This window comes from Pipistrellus kuhlii, unplaced genomic scaffold, assembly GCF_014108245.1.
Source record: "Pipistrellus kuhlii isolate mPipKuh1 unplaced genomic scaffold, mPipKuh1.p scaffold_m20_p_3, whole genome shotgun sequence".
In the NCBI taxonomy this organism is placed as follows: Eukaryota; Metazoa; Chordata; class Mammalia; order Chiroptera; family Vespertilionidae; genus Pipistrellus; species Pipistrellus kuhlii.
Genome location: NW_023425529.1, coordinates 18,047,552 through 18,057,795, shown reverse-complemented (window position 1 = coordinate 18,057,795; position 10,244 = coordinate 18,047,552). Strand labels below are relative to the sequence as shown.

Here is a 10,244-nt window from a genome sequence, read left to right as displayed (position 1 = left end):
AGTAGAACTTAAACATCTGAGATACTCTTCACAAGGCCTAAGATTTCATGATGTTAATATGAAATAAGCTAACATGGTGAGGGGTCAAGTCTTTTGTCCCAGAAATCTTTTAGAATATGAAAATAATTTCTCAGAGGCATTTCCCAATGGACAAACCAAGGGACGCATTGCAAGCTCAAAGTCTCCTATACTAGGAAGATGTGTGATGAGATAAATCACCTTCAGATTTGCCCAAGTGTAAGAATTTCCTGTTCAAACTCTAAGTGACACAGAGATGAGAAATCTACTTTTTTTTTTTTTTCTTTCTACTTTTGATTCACTCCCAGTCTTCACAGGACAGTCTGTGGACATCACAGACATTGTTTGTTTGCAGGAGTGACCTGGCCTCTCATTAAGGATTCATAACTTTCTGGCTCCCAGAGGTATGTGAGTCTACTCTCCTGTCTCTCTACTGGCCCAGTTCATTTAATGGGAAATTGCAAATGCTAGATGTGGTACTACTGAAGTACAATTCACATACAACCAAATAAAAGAAAACATTGGTATTCTTATTTATACAATTTAGGATAAAAGAGTAAAATATGAAATGTGTTGGTAGCTATCTTAAAATATTCAAATTTTTGCCTGTATAAAATTACTAAAGAGCATACATACATGCACATTTGGGCTTGTAAATCAGTATAACTTCAATAAAATTCCATAGTATTTTGAAATTAATAGATATAATTATAAATGTATATTTTTTCATATTTATCTCATATTTTAAAAATAGATTATTTTTTTAGTTTATTTTTATTTATTTATTTATTTATTTATTTTTACATATTTTATTGATTTTTTTTTGCCCCCCTCCCTCCCTCCCACACATCCCCTCCCTCCCCAGAGTTTTATGTCCATTGGTTGTACTTATATGCATGTATACAAGTCCTTCGGTTGATCTATTATCTCCCCCAGATCCTCCTCCCCTCCCCGCTGTAATTTGACAATCTGCTTGTTGCTTTACTGTCTCTGTATCTATCTTTTGGTTCATCAGTTTATAAAAATAGATTCTTAACAAGAATTCCTCAAGTCGTGAAGGTAAAACATAATTCCTCATACATACACTTCCATTAAATAAAATCAGTGTGAGTTGCAATAAAAATCAGGATTTAGTAGTCTTGGTAAAATGCTTATTTAAACTTTTAAAAATGTTTGTTGTTGAATATTTAAGCTTAATTATAAATAATCAAGATACTTTTAGAAATTGAACAACACATGCAAAAATATGCCACACTGATAAGAGACTCCTGTCTAATGAATTATGTTTTCATTGTCTGATAAGAATCAGAAATAGTAACAAGGCCATTGTGTTAAAATAATTAAATCAAGTGACATATTGAGGGTTAATAAATGTCAGATTGAGTGTTATCTTCACATGCATTGTATCTTAACATATTTTTATTCCCACCTTAGATTAGTAAGCTAGGTTGTTAAACACTAAATAACATTTAAAGGTAATACACTATCAATTTCAAAGCCAGAATTTATTCTAGATCTCACTGATTGCAGAGCCCATTGACTGAATTATTGAATAAATTATCAGATTTATTACATTTGCCTACACACTAAAGTCACCTTCGCTGACTTTGATAGCTATAGGATCTTTCTGGAATTTTGCACCAACAATGTTCCTCCATAAATGACATAGATATTTCTTAGTCATTTTATGGTTTCATATCTTAACCGTTAAATAAATTATAAGTTACTTGTGTAAAGTTAGTATTTTTAAAATTCCTTTAATGTTCTATTGCTTTTATTATTTGTAAGTTTTAGACACTTTTAGTGTGTCATGTATCATTTTCAGCATATAAAATATTTTCTTAAATTATAATGATTTCTCAGAACTCCACAATTATTTAAAACATCACTTGATATTTTAAAATATAATTTGCCCTTTTAATAAATAAATATAAATTACTAAATAAAATTAATTTCTTATAGAAAAGTATTCTAATACTAGTATTCCCCCAACTTTAAAACACTAAATATGTTTATTACTGAATTAAAAATTGTCATAAAAATTAAGGCATCACTTTTTACTATACAGCATTTAAATTTTCACAGTTATTCTAATTGTATTAAAATGTTTCAGTATACTCTGACTTTAATAATGATATCATTATTCTGAATTTCTTTATTCTTAGATAACTTATTTTTCATTGTTTCAACCAATAATATTATGCCAAACACACATATCATATCATTTTGAGAACTATTATTCTGTCATGAAACACATTTAAATCTCTATGTAAGTTAGAACAAGATTTCACATTGGTCAAATGCAAAGTGAGTACTGTTACTTATCTCACACTCCACCCCCAAAGACTCTCCTTGGGGTCTTGTCATTGTTCACATCATTTGTTAAATACTTAAGTACTGTTACCCTAAACACCATCCTGTCATTACTCAGCCTCATAGATGGATGTCCAACAAGAAAATGACTCAGAAATGAATCTGGCTAAGGACTTAAGGAGACAGCAAGTGAAAGGTAAGGGCGTGAAAAGCTCCTTTATACCAACTGAACAGTAAGTATTCTATGTGGGAATAAACTTCCCAGTGCTTTTCAAGATCTTCAATGGAATTACAGGGATGACTAAAGCAAAGGTGACACATTTATTAGACACATGGTATAAGGGTCCTAGGAGGTGCAGCTGGAATACAGAGATGTGCAAAGGAGTAGGGAATTAGCTCACGTTTTTTCATTTGTAAGGACCAGAGCTTGAAGTTGGAACACAGTATTCTAAAATGAAATCTGAGGGCTAATTTCATTCAGGCATTGTTGTGAGGTGTCGTCTTTGACCAACAACTCATGGAGAATTGTGGAAATGAAATGGTTCATCTGAGAGGAAGATTCCACTGGTAGATATAGTTTTGGGGTTCAACTTGATATATGATTCACTGTGCATGTGGGTTCTCCTAGAGATGTAAATTGTCCAAATAATGTCTCCATCTCTGCTTTCTCTTCCTGCAGATTCACCATCACCTCCAGAGAAGCTCTTTGCTTGTGTCCTGGGAGTTATCTGCCTTATCCTGACGTACAGTGTAGTGAGAGCGATACATTTTATGCCTTGTAAGTTTTCAAAGATTTCAAGGAGACATAATTTTAAAGAATTTGATTGTTCTAAGGATTTCATAATACAGTATTACAGAATAGAATTCTAATTTTAATGTCTACATTTAGAAAAATGTGCTATGCTGAATTTGTCAAGTGCATAGATATAGAATGACTTGTAGAAAATATTTTACATATATTTATATATTCTGACTTCATAACTTAAACATATACTTTATAGGAATACAAAAGACCTTATTGAGAAGTACAAATTAATTAATTTATATTGGGTAAGTCAATACTATAAGTGATGGAATAGTTTGTTCCCATAGGCTTTTAAAATATTTCTCCCTAAGTCTGTATTACTTTATTCATTTTTCTTAGTAAAATCAATTTTGTTACAGATAAATCTCATCATAGATAATATTTAAAAAGACTTCAAGCTAAAAACAAAAAGTGTTATGTTTTATTTAGATTAATTACTTTTTAATTTTTTAAGGTATTGTTAAACTGGAGAAGAACAATTATTCCCAAATAACAAGGATCCAGAAAGGTACATAATGATTTTCAAAGTTCTGATACTAGAAAAGTTTATATTTTGTCTCTATTACAAGCTGGGCAAAAATGACAACAGACCCTTTCAATGGGGAGAACATAAATTTTAAAATGAGCAATAAATATTTACAAATAATTATAAAGGAAGTATTTCTTCTTATGGAACAATAAGAAAAAGTATTTACTTAAAAATCACCATAAATTCTATTGCCAATTATCTGAAAATTCCTCGTGCTCTATTATGTTGAGACAAAATCCAATTGCTATTCTAAAAAAAGTGGTTTCATTCAATGATTTCCAGATATTAGAAATTAAATATTTTTCTATGTGCTATTTCTTTATTTGAGCACATGAATTAAGCAATAAGGGGTGGTCATTCTCTGTGAGTGGGTCTATGTATCAGCCTGTGAATGTGCATACATGTTGTGCACGGATATGTATGTATCTGTGCATATATGTAGATTAATTTTTTATTCAAAATGTGTTCAGTTAAACATTTATAATTTTTCTTTAGCAAATCATTGTGGTCATTGCCCACTGGAGTGGTTTATGTATTCCAACAATTGCTATTACATTAGTACTGAAAAAAAAGCATGGATTGAGAGTTTAAAGGCCTGTGCTTCTTAGAACTCTAGCCTGCTTTACATAGATAATGAAGAAGAAATGGTAAGATTTAAATGTTTCCATTTTATTTTATAGACAACCATGCTTCTATAATGCTATTCTTCTAATGTAAACTTTGCTACTTGATTTTACTATACATCAAGGAAACTGAAGTTATCATGATTTAATTAAAAACTTAAATGACCCATCCTATCTAATAAAAGGGTAATATGCAAATTGACCATACTTCAACACACAGGATGGCCTCCTCCATGTGGTCAAAGATGGCTGCCCCCATGTGGACACAAGATGGCCACCAGAAGATGGCCACCAGGGGAGGGCAGTTGTGGGTGATCAGACCAGCAGGAGAGGACATTTGTGGGGGACAGGCCTGCAGGCAAGGGCAGTGGGGGCCATCCAGGCTGGCAGGGAAGGGCAGTTAGGAGCAAGCAGGCCTGCAGGGGAGGGTAGTTGGGAGTGATCATGTCTGCAGGCGAAGACTGTTGGAATGGGGACCAGGCCTGCAGGGCAGGGCAGTTTGCATGGATAATGCCTGCATGAGAGGGATGTTGAGGGGGACCAGGCATGCAGGGGAGTGCAGTTGGGAGTGACCAGGCCTCAGAGGAAGGCAGTTAGGTGCAATTAAGCAGGCAGGCAGAGATGTTAGGGGTGATCTGGCTGGCAGGGGGGCAAGGTTGGAGCAATTAGGCTGGCTGTGGGCAAGATAGTGGTGATCAGACCGGTAGGGGGGCAAGGTCGAGGCAATCAGGCTAGGAAGCAGAGGAGTTAGGGGCGATCAGGCAGGCAGGCAGGCAGGTGATTGGGTAGGAGCCTGTTGTCCCAGATTGTGAGAGGGATGTCTGACTGCCAGTTTTGTGCCTAAACTGGCAATAGGACATCCCCTGAGGGGTCCCATATTGGAGAGGTTGCAGGCCGGACTGAGGAAACCCTCTTTACACGAATTTTGTGCACTGGGCCTCTAGTATTCTAATAACCATGCATGGTGTCCGATGGATTTTCACCTTAAATGTATACCTTTGCCCAATCAAAAAGCTGTACACCTGAAACCAAAACAATACTGGATATCAATTGTAACTGAAAAATCTTTTTTTAAAGTTGCTCAAAAATTATTCTCTTTGTTTATTATTATTGGAAACTGCATCCAAAATATCAACATACAAATTAAAAGCAGAGGCAAAATAATGATAATATAGCCACAAAATATAAAGTTTAAGAGTTTTGTTCCATTCTTCATTGCTAGCCACTCTGTAGGTTTCTATAGTTCTTTAATGGCTTGGGAATTGCACAGCAACATGCAGGAATCCTTTTCTCTGATATTCTGCTGCCCTTGACAGTTGTTGGACATGCACTCTCACTCTTTCAACTTTTCTTTTTATGCTATCTATTACATCATCTTGCTCATGAATTATCATGCACAAATCTTTTTAAAAAAAAGATACATTTTATTGATATTTCACAGAGAGAAAGGCAGGGTAATAGAGAGGTAGAAACATCGATGAGAGTGATATATCGATCAGCTGCCTCCTGTAGACCCCCCACTGCGGATGTTTCCTCAACCAATGTACATGCCCATGCCTGGAATCAAACCTGGGACCTTTCAGTCCGCATATCAACACTCTATCTACTGAGCCAAACCAGTTTTGGCGTGCACAAATCTTTTAATAGGTCCTTTATATCCATAATGTCAGCTTCAAATTACCTAACAGAAGACTCTCATGAGCAAGGCAAAGGTCATCCTCCCTAATTTCCTCATCCTGCACCTGCTCCTGAGGTGGACTTTCTTCTGAGCTTTCCTCAGGAAAACTACCAAATTCTCCAGAACTGGCTCCCACTGGAGCAGCAAACACTTTCTATTTCTCATCAGCTTGCCTCTGGACCTTCAGAAAGTTTGTCAATGTGAACTCAAAATTAACTAAGTGATCCTTCTGTATTTTCCTTTGACACTCTTCACTGGGGGTGGCGGGCAGAGATCCAAACTCTTTTCACTTTTTAATTTATCTTCATTGTTGAAAGTGTTACAGATCTTCCCCTTGTCTTCTCCCCCATTGACTCCCACCACCCTACTCCCATTTCCAGGCTTTTACCAGACCATTGTCTGTGCCCATGTGTTATGCATATATGCATATAAGTTACTCAGTTAATCTCTCCCTCCCCACCTACCTACTCCAGGCTTCCCTCTAAGATTCACACATTTAATAGAAAACATACCAAAATGCCTCAAGATCTTTAGTTACGGATACATTTTTCCATCAAATTTCAAAACACACACACAAATTGTAAATGAAAATAATGCAAGAAAATAAAAAAAAAAAATAGAAACACCATGATGCTAATAAAAATTTGAAGTCATCTAATTTGTATGTAGCGAATGACATTTACTTCAGAGGAATTTTGAAAAGATTTATTATTTAAATGACTATTTATAAGTTCTAAGATATAACCATAAGGGAAATTTTTTTCTTCTGTTCCATTATATACTAGAGGCCCAGTGCACAAAATTTGTGCACTTGGGTGGGGGGTGTCCGATTCAGCCCAGCCTGAACTCCTCATAGTCTGGGAGCCCTTGGGAGATATCCTACTGCCAACCTAGGCCCACTCCCCACACCATCCTAAGCTCTGCCCTGCCACCACCACTGCACTCACCAGCCATGAGTGCAGCTTCTGGCTGAGTGGCACTCTTCCTGTGGGATTACACTGACCACCAGAGAGCAGCTCTTGCATTGAGCACCTGCCCCCTGGTGGTCATTGCACATTATAGCAACTGGTTTCTTGGCCATTTGGTCTATTTGCATATTAGCCTTTTATTATATAGGACAAATTGATATTAAACAAACAAAATTGAAGTCATCTAGCATGGGCTAAGTTAATGTAACAAAAACGTTTCTTTGTGAAAAAAATTACATCCCAATAGAATTGCTTATTCTTTAGAATTATGGAAAGTTTCAACTGAAATGGGGCCAAGAAATTTCTCCACTAACTGCTCAGGAAATTATGCTAAACAATATTAGTTGCCAAGATGCTGACTTGTTCTACTTCCTGTTCCATCAAGGTATACATTGAAGATTTATGGGATCTCTGTCATGTGTTCATCCCTTTGCAATGTTCTAGTTGAGACTGTACATGCCCCACCCAGTACATTATACCTCGCTGAATGTTCTGAATAAATATGTTAGGTTGTGAATAAATAGATTCTAAAGACATATCTGTTAAGTATGTTTGCAGATTATTTGCTGTTATATTGCTCAACTTGTCACTTCTGATTCGGTATGCCCATGCATATCCAGACTCAGCTCTATTTCTTCCAGTTCATTTTATTTACTTTATTGATCATATGAATTTTAGAATTTGTCTTTTTGGCATGTCCTCATTAGATTAAATACATTTATAGAAAAGTCAAATTAAAATGGTTGAATTTTTCAAAACCACACATCTTATGCTTTTATTTCTTGTCAACTATCCGGTAAACACTTCTGACCACGAAGTTTTAGTGTCACAACTTGATGTGGCCATTCTGCTGGGAGGACTGTTTCTCATATAACAAAGTTACACTGTGGTCTTATTACCTCCTCCCTTGATGGTAGCAACACAGGAAGAGCTTAACACGTTCTCAGCCATGTAAGTTAGATTGTATCGTATTTGCCAAGAAGGCAAATATTTGGCTTTGGTGGTATTCTCACTTAAGAAGAATAATTTCTTAATTGAGGGGATCTCAAATGATTTAAAACCAGGCCTTTGGAAAATACAATTTTCTTTCCCTTGTAGTTTCAAGAGGTCAGATAAGTATGCACACATGAGACCCATACATGTATTTTTGTAGTCAAATTATTGTTTCTACATAATTCATTTTTGTTGTTTTAAAAAATATATATTTTATTGATTTTTTACAGAGAGGAAGAGAGAGGGATAGAGAGTTAGAAATATCAATGAGAGAGAATCATCAATCTCCTGCTGGCCTGATTGCCCACAACTGCCCTCCCTTGCAGACCTGGACCTCCCAATTGCCCTCCCCTGCTGGCCATCTTGTGGTGGCCATCTTGTGTCCACATTGAGGCAGTCATCTTTGACCACATTGGGGCAGCTATCTTGTGTGTTGGAGTGATGGTCAATTTGCCTATTACTCTTTTATTAGATAGAATAGAGGCCTGGTGCATGGGTGGGAGCCAGCTGGTTTGAAGGGTGTCCTGAAGGGTGTCCCAGATCAGGGTGGGGTTACCTTGGGGAGTAGGGAGTCTGGCGAGGGGCATGTGGTGGTTTGCAGGCCGGCCATGCCCTTCCCCCCCTCCTACCCCCCAGAGCCCAAGTGGAGGTCCTGGTATCTGGGATTTATTTATCTTTTATAATTGAAACTTTGTTGCCTTGAGTGAAGGCCTGGGCAGGCCAGGGCAGGCAGAAAGCAAGGCTTCCTCCATTGCCAGAGAAACCCAAGCCTCCCTCCTACTCTCTTTGTGGCTGCAGCCATCATGGTTGGGTTAATTTTCATACTCATTCCTGATTGGCTGGTGGGCCTGGCTTGTGTGTTTAGTGGAGGTATGGTCAATTTGAATATTACTCTTTTATTAGATAGGCTGTTTCTCCCAGAATCTATAAAATTGGATGTCAACTAGACTTAGTGTGGTGATAATTTTTCAATATATACAATTAGACACACACACACACACACACACACACACACACACACACCCTTGATCAGAGAAGGAACTACCTGTTTATTGTGAAAAATGTAGACATGTTCTGCTTTTCACAGGGTTGGGATGGGCTAGAAGGAGTGAATGGGGGCAAAAAGTGATTATATGTAATACTTTCAACAATAAAGTTTTAAAAATAAATAAATAAATAAATCACTTTGGCTTCAGGATTTTCTCAAAGACTGCTAATATCTTGAAGTTAAGAATGATGTTGCCATTTACTACATTGCTCACAGTGGCCAATACATAAAAACATAAAAATGTCCTTTGATAGATGATTGGATAAAGAAATATGCATAATAGAATACTACTCAGCCATAAGACAAGACTAAGTACTGCCATTTGGAACAACATAGATGGACTTTGAGGATATTATACTAAGTGAAATAATCAGTCAGAAAAAGCTAATAGCCACATGATTTCACTCGTATGTAGGATATAAAAGTGAAACTCATAGACACAGACAACAGGGCTGGGGGTTAATAAAGGTTTATGGTGATGGAAGATTATTTGACTTGGGATGGTGGGCACACAATGCAACACACAGATCATGTATCATAGAAATGTCCACTTGAAATTTATATAATTTTATTAACCAATGTCACCTCAATAAATTGAATTTAAAATAAATAGTAAAAAAGCACTTACTCTCAAACACCAATGATGTTTATATAGATCAGAGATTTTCAGCCAGTGTGTCTCAGCATCCATATTGGCATGTTGCAAGGATTTTTTAAACATGCAATATCTATTTACTCAGGGGCACTGACCTCTTTTCCTTTATATTGTCAAAAAATAAAAAAATAAATAAATAAATAAATAAATAACAGCCAACACAATAACCTTCCTATGTGAATGAATCAAATTATATCTATTTTTTTCAGATTGGCAATTTTTATATAATTGTGCTATGGAATTTTAGTAATTAGTCTGTATGTGCTGTGAGATGGAGAAAGGTTGAAAATCGCTGATATAGATCCTAGCACATATGCTAAAGATTGTTTTTATCATGAAAAGGTGTTGAATTATAGTGAATGTGCTTTCCATCTTGATATATGCAAATTTTTTCCACTTTTAATCTACTCTTTATAGAAAGTTACATTTAATAGTTTTTCTTTCAATGAAGAAATAAACTCACTTTGATCATCTATATTGGGTTTATATTCACGGATTTGATTTGGTATTGTTTTGGGATGTTGTAATAATTTTAATAAATGAGATTGGCTTTCCTTTTTTTTCTGAACATATTCTCATCCTGAGTATCAAGATAATTTTAATTTTAGTGAAAA

General features: G+C 35.9%; 1 protein-coding gene and 1 pseudogene across 1 annotated transcript; one reads left to right on the top strand and one right to left on the bottom strand.

Annotated features, from left to right (window-relative positions):
• Positions 1-2,295: 2,295 nt before the first annotated feature.
• LOC118728633 (NKG2-F type II integral membrane protein-like) lies at positions 2,296-4,303 on the top strand. Its single transcript, XM_045587409.1, has 4 exons — positions 2,296-2,527; positions 3,011-3,109; positions 3,591-3,644; positions 4,161-4,303. The coding sequence occupies exons 1-4, from the start codon at positions 2,458-2,460 to the stop codon at positions 4,271-4,273; spliced, it is 336 nt and encodes a 111-aa protein (XP_045443365.1). The 5' UTR covers positions 2,296-2,457; the 3' UTR covers positions 4,274-4,303.
• Positions 4,304-5,525: 1,222 nt separating this feature from the next.
• Positions 5,526-7,885, bottom strand: LOC118728632 (annotated as a pseudogene).
• Positions 7,886-10,244: the final 2,359 nt, after the last annotated feature.